This window comes from Mastigoproctus giganteus, chromosome 3 (assembly GCF_048544385.1).
Source record: "Mastigoproctus giganteus isolate SK-2022 chromosome 3, ASM4854438v1, whole genome shotgun sequence".
Lineage (NCBI taxonomy): Eukaryota > Metazoa > Arthropoda > Arachnida > Uropygi > Thelyphonidae > Mastigoproctus > Mastigoproctus giganteus.
Genome location: NC_143577.1, coordinates 111054703 through 111079647, shown reverse-complemented (window position 1 = coordinate 111079647; position 24945 = coordinate 111054703). Strand labels below are relative to the sequence as shown.

Here is a 24945-nt window from a genome sequence, read left to right as displayed (position 1 = left end):
TTTACTAAAGCACATTTCTAGGGGTTACTACCATAAAACAATAAAAACAATTTCCAGTTGCGTTTCTGCTAGTGGAATCTATTATAAACTGGTAGTAAACTCGATCTAATTGCATTTGCGATTATACCGATAGCTGGAATTGTGTTGGTTTTTACGTTATTATGGTGAAATGTGTTTCCCCCTTCACTGATATAAAAAACAAATAGATTTTCAGAATCTTCTCTTCATTCCTATCGTGTTGCGTACGGCTGGGGTGATTCTGCGTTCGACTGTCATTCGAATGTAAACACAAAGGCGAATCGTGCATAAGTGAATTCGGTTCGTGTTATATAAGATATCGTTCCCCTATTTATAAATTGTGTATGATCGAATTTGTGTAGTGCAAACGTGTTATACGAGGTCTGACTGTACTTTGTTTCTTCCATCATTACTGGTGATGAATCAATGGTGTATGGCTATGACCCAGAAAAAAAGGTCTAGTCTTCTCAGTGGAAGTTATCTTCTCCAAAGTCCAAAAAAGCAAGACAATCTCAATCAAATGTAAAGGTCGTGCTTAATACGCATTTTGACTCACAAGCACTGTTTATTATGAATTTTTTTTGACTGGTTAAACAGTGAACCAGGAATACTACAAAACTACAGTGATTGTGTGATACTGTTTGGAAAAAATGGCCAGAAAGGTGGGCTTTGGACAACTGGCACTTGATATATTATAATAATACCCTTGCACATTTGGCACTTTCTATTCAAGAATTTGCTGCAAAGCACTCCATCACTGTGATCCCCCATCCACCATACTCCCCACACTGAATTTCACCCAGTGATTTTTTTTTTTTTTTTGTTTCTCAAGCTTAAAGGCTCCCTTGAAAGATCACAAATTTCACTGAGGAAATTATTCAGAGTGAATGATCTATCTGAATATCCAGTAAGCTTCGTCATTTGAGTTTAAGTTCAGTTTATTTAAGTTCATCACCGGTAAGCATCATCATTTGCTAAAACTTTAAGTTAGGTGCATGAACGTTTTGATTACACCTGATATATTTAGAGTGTTGTTGTTGTTATTATTTGGTTTTTAGGAGCATTAGCAACTAAGGCCATATTGCTCCGAGAATATGCGGTGGTCATTCCCTGACCTTTCCACATCCTCCGTATTTGGTGGTGACGGGCTTGAACCCCGGTCTAATCAAGAAGCGTGTGCTATGCACTGCTGCTCCTTCCCACCTGGCTACGGAGGCGCCATATTTAGAGTGTGGTGCAAGGACTCTTCCCTTACACCAAATAATTCTAGGACATAGTTTATTAGGTGCCTAAGATGCAGTTTAATACAAGAAATAAAATTTGGCAGCAACATACTCCTTTTTAAAATTTATATATAAAAACTGTTAAACTGTAAAATATTACATGAATAAAATTGCCAAAACTACTAAGCACATCCATGAAAAAATATGGAGAACCAAATACCTTATTGCCATATGCTATAGAAAAGTATATTAAAAATGGATTGATAATATTATGATTACATATTTAAATATTTGTAGTTTGTAGTTTAATTATGTATAATATCAATGATCTCATTTATGTAGTTACATAAAATAATTAATTAGTATAATTTCAGAATATAATATTTTACTGGAAACCATTTTTAAAAAAAATTATAATATCCCAGGCCGAGAATGGTATTGTCATCTGGCTAATTATAAGTGTTCTTTACTAATGTTGTTCCACCTTTTAGTTCTTTACTAAATGGTGTATCCAGAGATAATAAATGAGATCCATTTTGTCCACCTTATAGAGAATTTTTCCAAATATCTAGTCTTTTCAATGGAAAGCTCTGTCTCTTTCAAAGACCAAAAAAAAAAGCAAGACAATTTCAATCGAATGTGAAGATCATGCTTATTATATTTTTTGAAACAAAAAATATATGCAAAATGATATTATTTTTATTATTATTACAAGCTTTTTTACCACTACTTACTGATATTTATAGTATGACTGTAAGCATAGTACTTTTCAGAAGTGTTGAGAATGCACAATGGCATAAGTATCGAAGTGGACAGAAAATTACTAGAAATCATTATTTTTGGTACTGTTCTAGTTGAACAGTGTTTATAAGTTTTGTAGTGGAACATCGAGGGTGCATAAATAAACCTGACACATTTTTATACATTTGTGATAATATTTTTGAAAAAAACCAAGGGGAAATCATTACAGAATTTTTAAAAAAGTATACCGTGCATATTTTAGAATATGCACGGTATAAGAAATATTTTAGAATATTTCAAAACTTGGCAACCAAGATAAACTGGGCTCCACAACGATTTCTATACTTGTGCTGAACAAGAAAGGAAATGGAGCAAAGGAAAGAAAAATTTTCCATCGTTATCCCCATGGTCCAGAATGAACCAAGAAGTCACAGAGGTGACAGCTACCATTTTTACCTATCTGAAGTACATACTAAAAATAAAATGGAAATTTTGTATCTGACTCTATCACTTGCTATAAGACCCACTGTGCATGGATCTAATCTGCTTACTTTCTCCACCAGAACTGCTTAATACAGTGGCATAGTATTTAGGTTCAGGTGCCACCAGTGGTTTCCCACATCTGTACTGTATGTACTCTGTGATGGAATGCAGAACTACTGCACAGCCAGAAAAAGTGTAATGTCTGGTATATGTAGTATTGTGATTTGTTCCTCTCTGGCTGCTTTTTTTTTTTTTTTTTTTTTTTATGTAATCCCCAAACATGAGAGGTGTTAGAACCTATAGTACTTAGTACCGTGCTTGGGTTGGAGGTTGAGAAGAGGAAAGAAGATATCTGTTGACATTGGACTTGAACTTCTGAAGACTGTAATTTTCAGGAAATACGTAGGAAGGAAGGTTTTTCCAGAAAACAGCAGTTGAATGAATAAACGAGGAAGATGAAAAATTGGTTCTGTGAGTTTGAAGTTGGACAGTAAATGGATGTTGACTGGTGGTGGCACGTGTTCGGACTGTTTTGAAAGAGAGAGAGAGAGCGGGAATTATAGAAGCCAATTCAGAAGAACAGTGCCGATGGAAGTATCTGTAGCAGAGGCATGCAGCAGAAACAGTACGTCTATGAGACAGCGAATGGAGAGACTCTGTTAGAGATGAATCATTAATTAACCTAACTGCCTTCTTCTGAATGGAATCAAGAAGCCTGAGAGAGGTTTTGGGGGCACCACCCCAGATGTGGGAACAATATTCCATGGCAGGGCGAATTTGTAATTTATACAGAGTGAGCAGCTGTTTGGAAGAAAAGTAACGCCGAAAGCGAAAGAGAAAACCAAGTTTTTTAGATGCAGAGGAAGCAATATTTGTAATGTGCTTGTGCCAAGAGAGATTAGAAGTCAGGGTAATCCCCAAAAGAGATATATCATTTTGCCTAGAAATAGGAGTGTCACTAAAGATAAGCATAGGAATCTTTTTTGCGAGATATAAGACAAGACTGAGTTTTAGAAGGGTTGAAATCAATTAAGTTGTCTTTGCCCCACTGGAGAATTACCTGAAGATCGGTATTTAAGGAATAGGTAGCAGATTTTCGAGAAGTTAAAGATGATTGTGCAGGACAAGGTTTCTCAAAATGGAAAGTGGAATGCAATGTGCTATCATCGGCAAAACTATGGATAGGATTTCCAGTCAATGGAAGAAGGTCATTAATATACAAGAGAAAAAGAGTGGGGGAAAAAACTGAACCTTGGGGGGACACAGCATTAGTGGAGAAGTTAGAAGACAGAGAGCTGTCTACCATCACCCTCAGTGAGCGATCAGAGAGAAAACTGGATAACCAGTTACTAAAAACAGTTGGCAAACCATAAGATGGAAGCTTGTTTAGAAGACCTTTATGCCAAACATTATCGAAGGCCTTTGAGATGTCAAGAGCAACTACTTGTGTTTCACCGAAACTTTCTATTGAATTAGTCCATAAATGGGTAACATAAGCCAGAATATCACCAGTGGATCTACACTGACGGAATCCATACTGGCGATCGTTGATCAGATGGAAGGTTTCTAGGTAGTTTTTGAGTTGGTGGTTAATTGATTTCTCCATTGCTTTAGAAAGAGAAGAAGTAATTGCAATGGGACGATAATTGGATGGGAGGGATTTGTTACCCTTTTTTAGGAACTGGCTGGATACGAGCAAATTTCCAAGCAGAAGGAAAAACACCTTTGAAATAAGAAAGTGAAAAAAGGCAGCAAAGAATAGGAGTAAGTTCAGGAGCACAGGTTTTGAGAACAAGTGGAGAAATAATATCGGGACCTGGAGTTTTCTTAGCATCAAGATTCGTCAAAATCCTTCTGACATCCTTTTGATGGAAGACCACAGGAGTCATTGAATGGAGCGTGTTGGGAATGGTGAGAGGTGTTTTACCAAGATAATTAATACATGAGTTGGAAGAAAAATGGGATGATAGCAAGTCAGCTTTATCCTCGGCTGAAGTGACAACAGAACCATCTGATTTGGACAGAGGTGGGAGCAGAGATGGGCAAAAGTTGCGGCCAACAGCTTTGGCAAGAGACCAGAATGCTTGGCTACCATTAGGGCAGGAAGCAAGTTTTCTACTCTTAGCCTCTTCAAACTCTAGTTTGGACTGATTAATTACTGTTTACAATTGTTGCGAGCTTTGGTGTAGGCAGAAAATGAAACTGAAGAATTAAAAACAAGCCAATTACGATATGCAACATTCTTCTCTTGAACAGCCTTACCACATTTATTGGAAAACCAAGGTTTAGATAAAGGACGAGATTTTAAAGTGGAGTGTGGGATAAAGGATTCCATTCCTGCAAGAATAATTTCACTGACACGATCTGAGCAAACGTTGACATCAGAAGTTTTGAAACAGTAATCCGACCAAGGAAAAGAAGAAAAGAAGTCTCACAGGTCATCCCATTTTGCATTCTTGTAATGCCAAACAACACGTGGTTGGGAAAGCCATGAGATAAAGGTTCCATTGGAGAAGAGACAATCACCAAGTTGTGATTTTAAGCGCCTAAAGGACCTCTCACTTCGACCATGTTCTTAGAAGGGTTTTTTGTGAGAAAAAGATCGAGTGTATTGGCTGTAAGATTAGGATTGTCCAGTATTATTGTAGGTAAATGAACAATTTGTGCAAGGTCATTAGTAATTGCAAAAGCCTCAGCATCACCAGCTGGGTCAGTGTGACTAGAAAACGGAAGCCAGCTGGAGTTGTGAACATTAAAATCACCAAGGAAAATTACCTCATTGTTAGGGAAGTTGGACTGGAGAAAGTCAAGTTGCAAAGAGAGGAAGTCAAAGAGCTCCAAGTGATTAGTGGAGTTGGGAGAACAGTAGAGACAACAGATGAATTTGACACAATGAGGTAGAGAGATTTTAAGCCAGAGAAGATCAAAGAGAGGAGATTCCAAATTGCTAAGTCTCTGACAGGGAATATCAGAACGGACATATGCACAAGTACCACCTTTGAGTCGAAATGAATCATACAGCGAATAATTTGGGCATCTGAGATGAGCAGTAGTTGGATCAACCGATAACTGAGATTCTGTCAGAAAAAGTACATGGGGTTTGGCAGATTGCAAGTGGAAATGGACATCATTGAGATTAGAGTTGAGACCACGTATATTTGTGAAATGAATTAGGAAGTGCTTGGGAGGTTTAGATCTTTTCGCAGATAAGCTTACTCTATTAGTTTGACAATTCATGGTGTATTGAATAGTAAGAAAATGTGGGTGGGACATGCTGTATGAAGTAATGAAATTTTTGGATATGGCGTACACATGGTAAGAATATACCCAGATCCTTGACATAACGTGGCCTCGACAATGTTCCCCGCATACACGCTACTCGGCTTGGCTGCGGGGCCCCTAGTGGAACCCTACGCTGTCTGCCACAACCACTGGGAGGTGAGCCAGGCTGCCCATTATACTCTGGCTGGACTCTGCCAGGGTCGCCTGAGCTACCTGACAGAGGCCATAAAAATAAAAAAGAAAAGAGAAAAGAGAAAAAAAAAAAGGTTTAGGCTAGAAAAATTTTTATTTTTATTTTTTTTTTTTAATGTTCCTGAATACAATTCCCCATGGATTTCCATTTCCCACTGTGGAAACTAGAATTTGCCATGACTCCTTACATCTGCATATGTCTTTGGGGGCGCTTCCGTAGCCAGGTGGGAAGGAGCAGCAGTGCGTACCACACGCTTCTTGATTAGACCGGGGTTCGAGCCCATCACCACCAAATACAAATTCACAGAGCAATATGGCCTTAGTTGCTAATGCTCCTAAAAATCAAATAACAAACAAACAAGTCTTTGGAGCGTGCATTTCTTATCACACGATAAGCCTCTTGTGCTGCAGCTACCTCTCTGGGGGGGGGGGGGAAGGTGTACTCAAGCAAGAAGAGGTCAGAACGTGGAGAACAGTAGTTGGAGTGGACCATTAGGGAAGGCAGTCCACTCTAAGTCTCTAAGTTGGGTGAAGGTAGGGGATGGAGAAGGGAGTTGAAAGTCACAGGAGCAGGTGCTCCTGTGTGAGTGCTTTGCTCTCTCTGAATATCCTGCACTCTGGGGACTATACTAGCATGAATCCTACCCTTATCGAGTTAGCAGGTCAACTTGCCTTTGAAATCCTGCACCCGGGGTGTTTGCATTATCCTATCCCAGTTGGGGTTCGCAGGGATTGGCACGTTATTCTGTTCTGCCCTGAGTTCCGTAAGTTTTGCTCTTCTAGAATTGAATACAGCCTGGGCGAAGCATGTTAAGGCTAGGTATGTGGCCTCTTCTTGAAGTAAAGTTGAATTCTGATTGTGGGGGTTTCCTTGAATCTCTGTAAGGAATTGAAGTCTGACATTCTCTTAAGTGAGGCACTTGTACATAAGGTATTCCCAGGATTCCTCTTCACCACTGGCAATATGGGTTATTTACTATTCCCATGGCTGTAAATTTTTGTTGGAACAGTCCATGGTCTGTAAGCAGGAAGGTGACTTGCAATCCAGATGAATACCGGGGAGGAGGCTTTGGAGAAGTCTGACTTATTGAGGGAATAAACCTTTTGGTGATTGCTCCTTTCGGCATTGTATCCCATGTTTCTTGCCAGAGGTTTTGTAGGTGGTCTGCAATTTTTTTCTTTCCTTTTTAGGGTCATTTGCATGGTCCAATTGCAGATTCAACAAATGCATTGGGATTCCTTTCTTCAGGCACTGGAAGAGACCCCTCTTGCCAACTTCCAGATAGAGCGGTAGGCATCCGGCAATGACTTGTAATGCAGGGGTGCATGACAGTACAGCTTGCCTGGTAACCGATAAGTAACATAAATCTTTGAATGGATTCAAGCTTGCACTTGTTCCTTTCCAGGATTGCCTTTTCACACCAGATGGAGGCTCTGTAGCACACAATTTGGACATATACTACCATATATATTAATGATAGAGCTTTATTCTTTAGGCCCCAATCCGCTCTACTAATCTGCCTTATCATTGCAGTGTATTTTCGGATTTTAGCTGACAGGTATTTTAAGTGAGGGTGTAAGGATAACTTGCCATCTAGATACAGGTCCAGATACTTGATATCACTGGTGGCCTTCGGATTTGGAGCTTTCTTTTTAGAAGGATTGACTTTGTTTTTTCACTGAAGATTGTTAATTTGTGCATGGCAGCCCAGTCTTGAAGTTTTTCCAATGCAAAGTTGGCTTGTACTTCCAATGTGGCTCTTGTACCAGAATGAACAACCAATATGAGATCATCGGCAAAGGCTTGATCTCGCCGAGATCCATCTCCAAAAACTCATCTAAGACAACGGACCAAAGAAATGGCCCAAGGACAGAGCTCTGAGGACAGCCTCGCAGTATATTCCTAATGACTGTTTGGTATTTGGCGGTTACCAGCACTGTTCTATTGCTGAGGTAGGACTTTATACTGTTATAAAGACTGCTGGACATCTTGGCCTGCCAAAGTCTATGAACTATGCTGGGCCACCATAGTTAATCGAAGGTCCAGCAAAGTCCACCATTATGGATAGAGGGTATTTAGATTCTGTCTGGATAGCTAGAGAGATTAATCTGTGGATAGCATCTTCTGTACTGCAGCCTGTTTTAAATCCAAATTGATGCAGAGATGGTAATTGTTGCTCTGTGTAGTAGTTGGTGAGACAGGAGAGCAAAAGTTGTTCTTGGAGTTTGGCCAAAACAGAAAGAAGAGCTATTAGTCTGTAAGAAGTCTGGACTTGAGGTGGTTTTTCGGGTGTTTTAGGATTAACTTGGGTGTTGAAATTTTCCTGAAGTCAGGAAATGTTCCTTCAGCAAGGCATCTATTAAATAAACTTAAGAGAGTTATAGGATAGTGTTCTGAGAATTTTTTTACTATGTCAACCTCCAGCAAGTCCAAGCCTGGGGTTTTATCCTCCTTTGTTTTGGCCAGGGCCAAATTCATCTCGAGGGATGTGAAGAGCAGTTCACTACTGTCTGATATGTATGCCCTGTTTCTGTCAATGATTTCTTGTTGCTCCAGTGTTGGTGCCAAGTCATCAATTGGGTAGATATTGCTCAGTATGTTGTTGAGAGAATCAGACCAAGAGTACGTCGAGGTTCCATCCAGCCTGAGCGTGGTGGCTAAAACTTCACCTCTGAGGAGCCTGTTTGTAATGATCTGGAATACAATGCCCCATGGATCGCCATTTCCCACTGTGGAAATTAGAGTTTGTCATGACAACTTCTTACATCTGCATATTTCTTTGGAGTATGAATTTCTTATCACATGGTAAGCCTGACATGCCGCAGCTATCTCTCTGGGGGGAAGGTGTACTCGAGCTTGTTGAAATGTCTTCCTGGCTAGGTGGACTCTTATTCTCAGATCTCACAAATTTGCATTCCACCAGGAGACTGCATATCTTTTTTTTTTTTTTTTTTTAGTTAGTTGTTGGCGCATCAGCTTCTGTGGCCATAATGCACCTCCCAAGGTTTTTGCAGTACTGTGATCCAAGCCCGAGGCGGGATTCGAACCCGCAACCTTTGGGTTGCCAGGCAGGCACTTTACCCACCCGGCTAGCCCGGTCGGCGACTGCATACCTGTATTGTCTTTTACACGGGATGGAAGCATCACACGCACTCCTGATAGCAGTTGTTACCTTGGTAACGCTTTCTTCAGGTGTGAGTGTAATAGGTAGTGGAATGTCTTCCAGGAGAAACTTGGCCAAATTGGTGCCAATCTGCTTTTTTGGTGTTCTATCTCACTATGTCCCTAGAATTGGTGGTGCACGTTCCACAGAATGAACGAGAGAGAAGGTGATCGCTCTGTGGTCTGACATTGTCCATGACTCTTGAACAGCCAGATTGATCAGTTTACTTTCAATGTCAGGTGTTGCTGTAGTGACATCAATTGTGCTCTCCCAGAGGGAGCTGCTAAAGGTGGAGAGGTGACCTGGATGATTCAGGATCTGCAGACCAAACGAAATGATGTAATCTTCAAGTCTTGGACCATTTATGGTTGGTGTTCTGTCTGGAGTTAGGCTGCACCAGAGTGCTGAGCGGCAGTTATCATTCACGTCAATCAGCAACCGCCCATCTGGGAGGAGATGGAGTGCTTCCTGGATGACGGAGATTGCAATAGTAATATCCTCACCCAGGTGAGAATATAGTGAAAGAAGATATAGGGACCCGAGCGATGTCATAATCTGCGCACAGGTGCATAATGGTGCGATTTTGGTCACCGTTATTTCTGGACCACTCACAACAACAGCTGCCCATGGATGGTCTTCAGTGCAGTGAATGATTTTATACTAAGTGGGATATCCCACAACGTCCCCAGAGTGGACGTACAGTTACTGCAACATCATGGCATCAATTTGGTTTTCCTCAGCTTTGATCTTTAGCTGGTCTGTGACTACTCTCGCTCTCTTAATTGCGTTTAATTGCAGTAACTTGATCTCTTGTTGTCTATTTCTTGTGGCGCATCTATCCATAATTTACTCTCACCAGAGGCTCACATCTGGTGAGTATGGGCTTGGCACACCCAGGATCCTGAGTTTAAAATCATCATTCTTCTCTTTCTTAGTGATTCCTTTCTACTTCTCTCCCTCTCTCAGGGTAACTCAGAAATTTTTTTTTTGGCCGGTGCAGCATAAGCCTCAGGCTTCCTTGCACCACATGGCTAATCATAATAATAATTTGGTAAAGGCTCTTCACTTTTTTGTATACTGGCCAGTTTGTGTCACAAATTAAAAGATTGTGTGGTGCTCTAGCAGCCTTACAGTTTGCGCAGGTTAGTGACTGTTCTTTGTTGGGGCAGTCCTTAAAAACCTGGCCCTTGTGAGCACAGTGGCCACAGATGGTATCATGCTGGTTGCAGGTATGGGACGTATGTCCAAAGCAGAGACACCTATAGCACTTAGGAACCAATATGTGCTCTTTAAACCTATGGCTGCCCCAGTCAATATAAATTCTATTTTGGGTTTCAACAAGCTGCCACACTCTTGGGGATAGTTCAATTATCCAAGTAACCCTTGTCGGTGATTTCGTTTTAGCTCTGTATTTTTGTTTGATGTCTTTTACAGCAGTCTTGTCCAGTAGATACATACTCAAGTTTTTATGGTAGATCTCTTCTTTGAGTTGCTCTGTGGTCATATTCTGGTCTATATCAAAAAGTATAATTGATGGCCCATTTTTTTGGGGGATTTCAGCTCTTAATCCATAGTTGGTCATTTCTGTGTTATTTAAGATGGTTTAATGCCTCCTCCCTGGTACCAGTTTCAATTATGACTCTGGGGTGTCTGGTTTTCCTGATGCTCTTAATTCTGACAGTTTTCATCTGGTTCTTCATATTTTTTGTTAAGGCGTCTTTAACTGCATCGCTAGTTTCCAGTTGTGCATCTTCAGCTGGTTTAATTACGATTACATGCGAATCAGGCTTCTTGGCTATCCTTTTATCTTGTACTTTTTCTGGTAAACTGGTGGATGATCGTGCTGCACCATTCCTCAATGTCTCTGTGAAGGAGCGGGGGCATTGTTGCATTTGATTTCCTCATTCTTGTGTAAGGACGTCAATATTGGCTTCTAATCTTTCATGATCTACATGGAGGTTTAAAACCACTGTCTCCATTTTGCTGAAGATACCAATTAAATTAGACCTGATGGCAGCAGTGATCCTGCTCGATTGCTTTGCCATGTATTTCTCTAAGGATACTCTGATTGTCCCGATATGATCAATCAGAGAACCCGTTAGTGGGGGATCTTGACACTTAGCTGCTTGACTTTTAGGTTCTTCGCATTCTGAATCACTGGAGGACTCATTTTCACCCTCTTCAGGTGTGTCTTTAGGTGTTGGAGAATCTGTAGCCGATATCATTCTACTTCTCTCCTTTTTCTTGAAATTAGCCTTGATGGGCTTTTTTCTCTCTTCCCCAGCAGAGGCGGCTTCGCTCATGGATCATATAGAGTAGCTTACGCATTCATTTTCAAGATATTGAACTTCTTTCTCACTCATATTGATTTCAATAGTTACCCGGATAATTTTGGGAAGAAGCAGTCAGTTTTTTTTTTTTTTTTCCGAATATCAGAATTTAATTTTTAATTAAAACAGGAATCACAAGTGCATTAGTAACTGAAGAAAACTGCACTGATAATCTAAGCTGTGTGGCAAAAAATGGTCTATTCTTTTTCCAACCCCGTGAGCACAATCTAAATTTAACTTTTTGCTTCAGGCCAGACCACAAAGGAAAACAGAAGGTAAACCGTGTAGTAGCTTTGAATTTGAACACTAAAATTTCATTAGAGGACAGAGCTAAGAAACACTCAACTGCTTAATACAATTGCACTGTCTGATTCCGAATGTAATGTATAAGAGGAAAGTGCCTTTTCCTGCGTGTATGCGAGCAGTCACAAGTGAGCTAAATGATTTGGTAAGAGATGTGGATCTTCCAAATCAGATCCCGAGAACAAGAATCCAAACAAAACAGCTACTCAGCCCTCCTCTCCCAAGCATATATTTTCTTGGTACAGATATTGTGAGTTCTTCCATACTTTTCTCAGGAAGATTCACATTTCACTTGTCTATTAGAGTAATATTTTAAGATTAGTGACTGCCATAGGGGCACCAGTATATGAACTGAGTGATGAAGACCATTCATCAATTCCTCCAAAATTAATCCTGAAAGGCATTTTGTTTCATAATGGGAACATTTAAGCTTCTCTTCAAAGTGCACATCTGGCTCAGTTAAAGGAGATATACACAAACTTTAAACCTCTCAATTAAGATAAATATAAAAGTTAAAAATATAAAGGACATAACTGGCAACCCTGTGTTAATATACAATTTCTGGATGGCACAATTGGGTTATGCTAAAATACAATGGTTCATATGCAAGTGGGACAGCAGAGCACAAAATCAGTATTAGACAAGGAAGCAGTAGCCATTCAGAGACTGCCTTGTAATGGTTCAAAAATACTGAAAGCAAAAGTATGGTGGACTAGCAAAAAAGTCTAATTACCTCCACTTCATATCAAATTAGAGTACTAAGTAATTTGTAAAAGCTTTAGACAACAATGGCAAATACCTTAATCTTTGCAATCATTTACAAGTTAATCTGATGCAAAACTCCAAGAGGGCATTTTCATCAGACCAAAAATAAACAAAAGTTAACTTCAGATCAACAACATGAAGGAATGGTAACTAGCTGAAAGAGAACTATGGATAGGCTTTAAAAGTGTTGCTGACACCTTCTTAGGCTACAAGATATATGTCAATTATGAAAATATAATTGAGAATATGCTCAACAAATTTCAAAAATTGAGATGCAAGATGAGCTCAAAGGCTCATTTCTCACACTTCCATATAGACTTTTCCAGATAAAAAAAAAAAAAAAAAACAGACAAAAAGAAACTAGAAGGGTAGATAGAATGTGAAGAAGATGGCAGATTACTGCAGGTTTTTGAAAAGAGAACCATCATCTTAAATCCTTTGAATCTGGAAGCATGGAAATTTTTCAAAAAAAGTCTGAACATTTTTGAGCAACAGCAAGGCAGATAACTATAAAATTTTAATTCAAAGCTCAGATGCAATACATCTGTAAAAATACATTTACTCCACTCCCATTTTGACTTTTTCACAGATAACATTGGACACGTTAGTGATGAATGTGGTGAACATTTTCCATTCTGGGTGACTGTGCCATTAATGAGAAATGTTTCTATAATTAGCTTCCTTGAATCATAATTTACTGGAACAATAAACAGGTATTATTATAAATTAAATCATTCACTTTCTACTTCACATGAATAAGGTTCTCAGGTATGTACTTTATATCATGTTTTTCTGCTTCAAGTTTACTTTAATTATTACCATTTTGTTATAACTGTTACCTTAAGATTCAATTTGCAGTTACAAGCTAATGCAGCATGCTGCAGGGCCTTGGTCACCGAAGCATAGGAATCTTCTAATTTAGTGTATTTTCCTACAAGCACAATATTCACTTCTTTCACTAAATGGTCAAAGCGTTCAGCAAGTTCCTTCCACTTTGTCATTAGACGACGAGGCCGTGGAAAAGGCATATTCAAATTAAGTCTATTAGTAAAATAATCCACTAAACCTTGTTCTTCCATCATTATAGGAACATGATATAAGGAAGGAACATCAGGTATGCAGATAACCTAAAAATGAATAATTTAAAATGAATAAAGTATATCTTCAAACAAATGTATAACAAAATGCCTTTTTTTTTTTTTATAAAGGCAAAAATATTTATAAACAAAAGGCATATAGGAATAGTGTCAGCCTGTAACCAGCTTTGATGTACACTCTGTAGTGGTTTCAACAAATCAAGATAAGTCATTTCTGTTTTAACCATCTGGTTGGTACCGGGGTGTATTTAATGCACCAAAAAAAAAAAATAATAATAAATAAATAAATTCGATTAGTTACGAATTTATGTAACTAAGAATCACCTAACTGTAAATTTAGTTATTCTTCCAGTATGATATTCCTATTGATCTCTATCATTAATTAATTTGTAATTGGAAAAGTATAGCCATAAAAATATTCTTTATGATAGAAATACACCATTACTAAGAGAAAGTAACATGGAGCTTTGATTTCTTTATTATTATTACTTTTTTAACTCTGGCCACTTATGGCCCCAGTTTTTGGCTGTACAGTTGGTTAAGGAACTTTCTTTTTTTTGAAAATGAGATTATTGTTTCTAATAATGTTTTTTTTTTTTAACTTATTATACAATATCCCATCAGAATTAAGAATATTTAAAGTTTCCCACTTTAAACAATTTCCGGCTTTTTTTTTCCCAAAAAAATTAATTAATTGAATTAAGGGCTGCACCTGCTGGGGTGGTGTTGTTGTTGTTGTTGAGGTTTTAGGCATGTCAGTTACTTATACCATACTGTGCCTTGATGTATTATGGCACAATGGTATAAGTGTGTGTGTGTGTCTGTGTCCATGGGCTGATTTGCATGTTATGTAGGCTGAAATAGCCAGAATAATTCATTTCATGGGGGGGGGAAGGTGCTCTATCTCTCTCTCTCTCTCTCTCTCTCTCTCTCTCTCTCTCTCTCTCTCTGTCTGCTTGCCTGCCTGCCTGCCCAAGATCAGCTAACTACAGCCTAATTGAAGAGGAATTTAGAAATTCGTCAAGCCACAGACAGAAATTGAACCCAGACCTCTCCAAACAAGTGACAAACTAGTATATTTAATTTTTCATCAAAACTTAAAAAAAAAAGTACATAAAATAAGTACCACAATCCATTAAGTAAAGAATAAACATTAGCACTGCTTAAACAGAATTAAAAAAACCAAAAATATTTTCAAAAAATTTAAAGAGAGGCCTTATTTGCTACCTTTTGGGTGCCACCATCGCTAGATTAACCTGTATGTTAACATTAATTGTTGCTGTTAACCTGTATGCTAACATTAATTGTTGTTGAGTGTGCAAGTAACTTGAGCCACTGTCACTACTGTAAATTCTTTTGTCTTAGAAGTAGTAACTTTTGTGCAAATTAGTGCCCACCTCTCTCAATTTCTTCTTTTATTTTAATGATTATTTCCACATTCACCACATTTCCATTTGCCTATTTTCAATAAAACCTGGACTGACATGAAAAATCTTTCTTAAAAGAGACAAATATAAATTTCCTTAAAATCTGTTCACTAGGAGTAGAAGTCTATCCACCTTGAAATAAGATGGTTGGACATGCTAAAGCTAATAAGCACTATACATTTTCAGTCCTGAAGTCGAGTGTATATTTCCTTCCTGTCACCTCAACGTTTTAATATATTCCCACCCATATTTGAGAGAGTGCATTTAATGCACAATAATTTTCGGAATGTTGAGAAATAACAAAATTCCGAAAATTCATAAATAATTGTTGAAAAATAACAATCTGGAATTCAGTGCTAAAATTGAACACTTACCTTTGGGCTGAACTGTAAATTAGAACAAAACTCAAAATATTTTCAAAAGTTTATACCATGTACATAAACTAACCTCAACACAAGCAAAAACACAAATTCATATATAGTCAGTGCTCATATAACACGTGTTTACACTACACAAATTCGATCATACACAATTTATAAATTGGGGAACGATATCTTATATAACACGAACCGAATTCGCTTATGCACGATTCGCCTTTGTGTTTACAAGAAATGGCAGTCGAACGCAGAATCACCCCAACTGAATGCAACACGATAGGAATGAAGAGAAGATTCTGAAAATGTATTTATGTGTTTTATATCAGTGAAGGGGAAACACATTTCACCATAATAATGTAAAAACCAACACAATTCCAGCTATCGGTATAATCGCAAATGCAATTAGATCGCGTTTACTACCAGTTTATAACAGATTCCACTAGCAGAAATGCAACTGGAAACTGTTTTTATTGTTTTATGGTAGTAACCCCAAGAAATGTGCTTTAGTAAAATGTGAGGTGTTAATAGTGTATCTCTGCCTTTACCGTGTTTTTATTCATTTGCTACACACGTGTGCAGCTTTGTTTATGTGTATCAAGTGTGCCTCCTTGTTTTGTAATTGTGCTTTATTCCCTAAAAATGAGTAAAATACTTAAAAGGTGTGAAAAGGAAGCGTCCTGGTGAAGATTCAGAGGGAAAAAGAAAAGCAATATCGATAAACAGAGGCGGACTGGATCAAAAATTCTTATCCGGGAAAATTTGTAGTGGCCTCATACTATGGTCTATGGCCAAAATCACACTGGTCTCCAGCCCACGGGGTTTCCCCATAAGGATTATGGCCAGTCCGCCTCTGTCGATAGAGAAAAAATATGAAATTGGGAAACGCTTTGAGCGAAATGAAAGACCATGTGATACTGCACGTGCTACAGACCTAAATGAGGCAACGCTGAGAATTACAAAGAATATAGAGAAAATAAAAACAACTCAAAGTGTAATTAAAATCCATTAGATTAAGACACAAAGAATTGGAAGAGATGGAACGGCTGTCATCTGTTTGGATAGAAAATCAAACAAAAAACAAGTTTGCTTACGATAGAAGCAAAAGCATTAGCAATATTTTATTACGTAATAGTCATAATAAAATGCATAAGTATTTTATTACGATTATTTATTGTGTTTGGTAATGTTTTGGTTACAAATGTGTGTTGAATCTTGGGTGGTCAGCACCTAACCCTACTTTTCCCATAGGAGCTATTGTTTATACTGCACGATTTTGCATTGCATGAGGATTTCTAGGAACACAACTATCGTGCTATACGAGGACTGACTGTACTATTATTCACTGTTTTTCCATTATAACTATAATATCAAGTAGTTTAGACCAGCTAAACAGTATGGTATAACTGTTTCATGTGAAATCAGTGTGCCAACAGAATTTGGCACACTGATTGCACATGAAACTGCTCCATTGGCACACAGAGCAGTTTAGTTTCGTGTGCCATTATGGCACAGCAATATATTTTTAGTACCATTTGATGCTTATACATATCAGATGCAGCAAAGAAAACAAGAATAAGAAAGAAAACATTGGTGATTTTTGCTAATTTTGAAGAATAGATGAAATCTGTTAACCAGAAGATGGAAAGATAACTGAAATAATCTGTTGTTAGTGAACAATACTACTAGTCTTTACAATGAAAAAAAAAAAAAAAAAAAACTGAGACATGCCAAATTGTTGTCTCTAAATTTAAAGAGCTTCCACTCAAACAAGGAATTAACAGACTGCTGAAATATGCACTCAGTTATATTTCAAGAGGATCCCATGGTTGACCAACTGTTCAAATAGTGTTGAACAGCTGATCTAAACTACTTGATATTATAGTTATAATGGAAAAACATTATAGTGATTAATGACAATAAATTAATTTTTTTATTTATTTGATTAATTTTAAATATAAAATTAAAATAAAAAAACAAATAGAGAAATAAATTAACATAGCACAACATGTCATACTACTGTTTGCAGCAATTATAATCACAGGCAAGTCTGAGTTGCCAAACATAATGTGGAGGTAATATAGAAACATATAATCAATAAATAATGAATGAATTCCATCAGACTATAATGTCACTTTATATCTTAAAAAAAAAAAAAAAAACTGAAATAGTTGCCAACACCCAGCACATAAATTTCAGTAACTACATATGTATGTACTGTATTTTATTGATAGCATACTTCTTAAGTTAACTGTGCCAAAAAAGTGTTATTGCATTTATTACCTGATATGGAGTTCTGCATAGATTTACACTTTTGTTAACAAAAGTGTAAATTTAAGGAAATGCTTAGGAGATTCCCTGGACAAACACAGAGCTGTCTCCCTACCACTCACTTTTATTCATATCTCAGAGAAGATTTTTAGATTTTAAAATTATACTCATATTTTTACTTATATTTTTTCTTAAGTATCCAGCACCATCAATTGGACCAATCAGATGATGGCATCCACATTAGTACCCCTCATTGCTTGTCAAGTTGGCAGCTTTAAATTAGCAATCTTAAATGAAAATGTTAATATTCTGGAAGTTAGAGATATACAAACACTTGTAAATAGCAATTTATATATATTTTTGAAGGAATATAAACCAGCCATTGAAGGTTACTTGAGAAGTTCTGCTAGGAGTATTCAGCATAACAAATCATCTGGATAAATTGCATAAAGAAATAACTGCTCTAGCTGTAGATTTAACAGGTCTTTTGGCTTCCATAATTAAAATATTGAGGGTTAAAATACACTAAAAGGGGTTTAAAAGCATAATTTAGGACTAAAAGGGCTGTTCTCGACATCTAAAAAGAAGTGGCCATTATAATGGATTGTCGCTACCCCATAGTATATTTAATCCAAAAACTGTGGAATAATAGTATTTTATATATAGTTTAATTTTTCTTTAATGTTGACACATCACATATTCACTTCCAAGCTCAATAAAGCCAAATCCTTGAATGTTTAGAAAAAATGAGAGTAGTGACAACCAATTATCTCCTGACTGACTGTTAAAGATCCCATTTCAAGTGCATTTTGTTGTCAGGTATGGTACCTCACAGGAGTTAAACTTCTCTTGCATACTCAGAAATTGTTTAGTTCTTGAATATAGTATAGAAGTGGTGTCCAACCTACGGTGCACGGGCCATAGGTTGGACACCACTGATCTAAGCCATGTTATTTCAAGAAGAAGGGTATATTCTAATAGAACAAATTTATCTGTGAAAAGATCTAAACCTCACAAAACTTCCTTGTTTATTTCACAAATATACATAGCCTCATTCTGAGTAGTGTCCATTTCCAAATCTGAAAAGCCCCAATTAGTTTCTCCAACAGAATCCAAATTATCATCTCGGTTTTCCTGATTATTTTCTCTCTGATCCCTTTTGCTTCTACAGTGGTACTTGTGCATATGTCTACTCTAGTATTCTTGGTTAGAGACTTTCTAATTTGGAATCACCTCTGGCTTGAAATTTCTCTACCCCATTCTGCCAGATACATCTGTTGCCCATATCATTCTCTCAGTTCCACTGATCACTCAGAAATTTTACTTCCTTTCTTGGAAACTGAACTTTCTCCAGTCTAAGTGAATAATTTTTATAAGGCCCGTGCAGAAAGTGAACTAAAATAGCATAGATCGCCACTGCGTGTACAGGCATGCAAGCATCCAGCTCGACTGTAACAAACATGTACATGTGGTTCAGTATGCTAAATATAGTTATGTATTTTGATATAGTTTGTTCACTGCATTGAATTAATTATTAATTTGTATTGAATTTAAAAAAAATCATTCTTAAAAATGTTCCAAAAGGGGAAAATCAATTTGGAGTGTCATATTTTTTAACCAAGGTGGACTGAAGACTATTTCTTCATTGATTACCATGAAAAAGCAGTGTGTTTGGTGTGTCAGGAGACTGTTTGAGTTTTTAAAGAATATAATTTAAAACAACACTGATGCCAATCATAAATCTTATGATCAACATAAAGGAGTGCTGCAAAAAGAAAAGTGTTCAAAGTTACAAAACGAATTAAGAAAACAACAAAACATACTGAAACATATCAGTCAAGAAATTTATCTGCTGTATGTGCCAGTTATCAAGTTGCACATTTGATTGCTTTTGAAAGTAAACCAGTCAATGATGGTGAATTTGTTAAGTGTTGTTTGTTAAAAGTTGTGGAAGAACTTATCCAGAAAAATGAACAATGATACAAGACATTAGTTTGTCTCGACAAACAGTCATGCGAAGAGTAGAATATATTGGAAAGAATTTGTTCAAATAACTTTTGGAAAACATAAAACAAATGAAATATTTTCATGTGGCACTGGATGACAATGCTGATGACAACGCTGATGTAAATGACACACACGGGCGGACTTTGGCCTAGGTAGACTAGGTAACTGCCTATGGCCCGTAATTTTTTGGGACCCATAAAACGGTTTTATTATACATTTTTTATAGGCAAAGTACTCTTTTTAGCTTTCAACATAATATAAGAACTGTAATTTTATATTTAGTAATAGAATACCTTTTTTAACCCATTCAACTGTGTCCTCCATTACAATTTCTGAAAGGTGGCAACCCTAGGCGGGGCCTGAAATGAGAATCTTGCCTAGGGCCCGATTTTTTCTCAGTCCACCACTGATGACACAGCCCAACTCCTCATCTTCATACGTGGAATTAATGATAATTTTGTACCAGTTGAAGATTTAGCTGATCTACAGAGTATGCAGAGAACAACTACAAGTGAAAATCTTTTTGAAAATTTTTGCCAACCTATCGAAAAGTTAGGATTAAATATTAAAATCCTGGTAGAAGTCATAACTGGCAGTACAAAAAATATGATTGGTAAAAACATTGGGCTTACGGGCAGAATAATCAAGAAAATGATAGATATCAGAGCTGAAACTCCAATTGGAATTCACTGCATTGTGCACAAGAAGCTCTTTATGAGAAAGTATTGGATCTCCAACATGTTATGAATGTGGTTATGTCAACTGTAAATTTTACAAGATCAAAAGGCCTTAATGTTGCTGTTGAAACATCAACGAATGTTTCAACACAGAAAAAGGGAAAACAATAAAACAACTATCAAACATGGAGTGGCTGTTTGATCTTGCAATTCATACATACATTTCTAATCATTTAAATGCACTTAATTTAAAACTACAAGTGAAAGGAAAATTGGTCTGATTTGTTTGGTGACATCAAATCATATCAGAATAAGTTGTTATTATATAAATCCCAGTTGAACAAGACAATTTATTTCATTTTGAATGTTGTACTGAGCTAAGGGAGAAACACATTTCCAAAGAATCGTTGCCTTTCATTATTACAATTACATTTTGACAAGTTTTAAAGTCGATTTTCTGATATAAAATCCAGTGAAAAAACATACGCTTTTGTTTGAGAACCCATTTACTTCTATGGCTGAAAAGTACAATCCCAGATTGCAACTTGAAATTATTGATATACAAGCCAAAATATGATTCAAAAATAAGTATGTAGATTCAAAAATAAACTATTTGAATTCTACAAGACTTTCCCATCTGAATATTTTCTGCAAACAAAAGAAAATGCCATGTTTGCAAGCAGATTTTTTTCACTAGTAAAATCAAATAAATATTTAAAAAGAAACAGAACAACAGATGTGCATTTTTTTATGAAAACCCCAAATACGAGAGGTATTAGAACCTATAGTACCGTGCATGGGTTGGAGGTTGAGAAGATGAAAGAAGATATTTGTTGACATTAGACTTGAACTTCTGTACACTAATTTTGAACTGTAATTTTCAGGAAATACGTATGAAGGAAGGTTGTTACAGAAAACGGCAGTTGAATGAATAAACGAGGAAGATGAAAAGTTGGTTCTGTGAGTTTGAAGTTGGACAGTAAATGGATGTTGGCTGGTTGCAGCATGTGTTCGGACTGTTTTAAAAGAGAGAGCAGGAATTATAGAAGCCAATTCAGAAGAACAGTGCCAATGGAAGTATCTGTAGAAAATGCATGCAGCAGAAACAGTGCGTCTACGAGACAGAGAGTGAAGAGACACTGTTAGAGAGGAGTCATTAATTAACCTAACTGCCCTCTTCTGAATGGAATCTAGAAGCCTGAGAGAGGTTTTGGGGGCACTGCCCCACATGTGGGAACAATATTCCATGGTAGGGCGGATTTCCGATTTGTACAGAGTTAACAGCTGTTTGAAAGAAAAGTAATGCCAAGAGAGAAAGAGAAAACCAAGTTTTCTAGATGCAGAGGAAGCAATATTTGTAATGTGCTTGTGCCAAGAGGGATTAGAAGTCAGGGTAATCCCCAAAAGAGATATATCATCTTGCCTAGAAATTGGAGTGTCACCAAAGATAAGCATAGGATCAGAAGAATCCTTTTTGCAAGATATAAGACAGGACTGAGTTTTAGAAGGATTGAAATCAACTAAGTTGTCTTTGCACCAATGGAGAATTATCCGGAGATCGACATTTAAGGAATTGATTGCGGATATTCGAGAAGTTGAAGCTGATTGAGCAGGGCAGGGATTCTCAAAATGGGAAGTGGAATGCAATGTGCTATATCAGTAAAACTATGGATAGGATTTCCGATCAATGAAAGAAGGTGATTAATATACAAGAGGAAAAGAATGGAGAGAAAGAACTGAAACTTGAGGGACACGGCATTAGCAGTGAAGTTAGAAGACAAGAGAGCCATTTACCAGTGAGTGGTCAGGGAAAAAAACTGGATAACCAATTACAAAAAACAGTTGGCAAACCATAAGATGGAAGCTTGTTTAGAAGATCTTTATGCCAAACACGATTGAAAGCCTTTGAGATGTCAAGAGCAACTGCTTGTTTCATCAAACTTTTCCACTGAATTTGTCCACAAATTGGTAACATAGACCAGAATATCACCAGTGGATTGACACTGACGGAATGCATACTGGCAATCGTTGATCAGATGGAAGGTTTCTAGACAGTTTAAAAGCTGACAGTTAAATGATTTCTCCATTACTTTAGCAAGAGTAGAAATAATTGAATTGGAGGGATTGTCACCCTTTTTAGGAACTGGCTGGATATGAGCAAATTTCTAAGCAGATGGAAAAACACTTTTGGAATAAGAAAGTGAATAAAGGTGGCATAAAACAGGAGTAAGTTCAGGAGTGCAGGTTTTGCGAACAAGTGGAGAAATACCACCAGGACCTGGAGCTCCATTGAGAAATACCATCGGGACATACTCTTCATTATGTATTGAGATTGGTGTCACAAATTTGCAACTAAATTTTGAACAATTATTTAAAAATATCCAGGCTTAATCATCACATTAAATGTTAAGTTTTGTCCAGTAAATGTTATTGTGTATTTTACTTAATAAAATCTTCGAATATTTCAATTTTAGGTTTATCATTATATTTATTTATTCACCTTAATATTAAAAGGCAGTGATCCTTTTCAAGTTGTAAATTTTCTAAAATGAGCATTTAAAAGCAAAAGTAAGGTATTGTTTTTAAACAAAAGTGAAGTATTTCAAACAGAAACAAAAGTAAAGTATTTAAAAAAAAAAGTAAGTCATATTTTTATAATTTTAACAAAATCTAAAAAAATAAATCACTGACAGATTTGTTGCACATAAAAGTGCTGGGAATTTGCATTTTTTTATATATATAGCTTTAAAAGAAAATAAACGGTAACGTGAAAATAGAAACTTCCTTTTACGAGTAACAAGATATAGAAAATGTGACACAATTTTCTCTCGAATCTCTCTGTGCGGCCCGCAAAACAAATCTAACTTTGAATATGGCTCCCATACGGGAAAAGGTTGGATACCACTGGCTTAGACAATGCCCCCTAAAACACACACACACACACACACACACACACACGCTACATGAAGTAGTGTGTCCTCCACTTGCTGCTTCCACTCTTTTCAGTCAGAGTGGAGGCAGCAAGGTTACACAGCTGATCTAAATTCCTCCTAAAGAGCTACCAATAAGTTCATTCTGGTAGTCTATGTAGCAGCAAGCCTGGAAAAAAAACTGTTTTAGAGGCGTATTTTTGAAATGTATGGAATACTGGATCTTGCCACGATGCTCATTATAAATTAAAAAGATAATACTCATACTTTATGATGTAAAAGATGGGGTTGCTTTGCTCCAGAGACTAAACACAGGTTTTACCACTTCAAGCCTCCAATAAGCAAAGTGGTGCTACTGCACTGGATGATGATTCATCGACCACCAAGTATTGGCTGGTGACACAAAGGGGGAGGCATTCCTCTGTGTGATATGGATGCTACCCCTCACCCCTGTTATGTTGGCTCACACTGGGCGGTCACCTTTAATATATGAGGTGCAAGGTTTTGGCTTTGCACGGGGGGGGGGGGGGAGATATACCAAGTTGCAAGCAGTCATCATGAAAATAGAGGATCTGGTTGTCAGAGAATGACTAGTATTCATCAAAATTCAGTCCAACTGACCCAAATGGGCCCCCAATATCAGTTCCATCAGTGTTAGACTCCCAGCTAGCAAGCCCAACCTGTGATACCTGGAAGACTGACCATTACAAGTCTCAGTGACCAGTATATATACACATATATTATACAAGATGTTTAATAATGAGTGTGCTGAACTTCCAGGATCAATTCGGGACCTGAAAACAACAAAAAAAGTTTATATAAGCATGCATAAAATTCTGAATGGTTATGAAGAGTACTTCTTGGTAAATGGGCTTACATTTTTTATTTTTACCCGGGAGGCCCGAAGTCTAGACAGCCCAACCCGACCCGAAATTTGTTTTTCAAATTCATGTCCACCCCCAATCAATTTTTATCCCACCCCAACTGAAACTTTTATATAAATAAAATCTCTAGCATTACTTTGAAGTTTCATAATAATAAACAAATCTTTCAGATTCAAAATTCAGTATTAATAATTATATAACAATAATAATTATCAATATTAATTATAAAAAAAGAATGTAATAAAGTTCAATTTACCATATTTAATATAATTCTAAAACGAATATCAATATCCAATTATAACAGCCACCTTTTCTTTACATGCCTTTTACTGCAAATTGTTGTCCAGAAATAAAATAGTCGACACTGTCGTACTTAAATTGGTTCAATGGTTTTGCACTGCTAATTGGGCTGCACTAAAATTGCTTTTGGAGTTTGCATGGGTCATTACTGATGGGTCATTTCCATGAAAGTGTCCAAATTTCGGTGAATTTAGAGAGACATTGGAGAAGTGCTTTTTAATCGGTAAATTAAAAGTGTCAACAGATGAATAATACACATTTTTTCGAATAAAGCTTTAAGAATTTAAATACAAAAAAAAATATTTTTAGATATATATAAGAAACAGCCCGAAATGTTTGAAATAACAATTAATTACGATTATTTATACCCAGCCCAAGCATCATTCATATTATCCGGCCCAAGGACCAGGTCGGGTCTAAGCCTAGGCCCGCGACTGTGCAGACATATGATGGAATGCATATTTATCCATACTAGGG

General features: G+C 37.0%; 1 protein-coding gene across 2 annotated transcripts in view; it reads right to left on the bottom strand.

The window, feature by feature from the left end:
• Positions 1-24945, bottom strand: part of LOC150088224 (CTP synthase 1-like) — a 292973-nt gene that overhangs the window by 142379 nt on the left and 125649 nt on the right. For both annotated transcript variants that reach the window (XM_090369393.1, XM_090369394.1), the window contains exon 7: positions 13341-13628. In XM_090369393.1, the coding sequence (XP_090225519.1) occupies positions 13341-13628 (288 nt within the window). The remainder of the gene's footprint in view (positions 1-13340; positions 13629-24945) is intronic.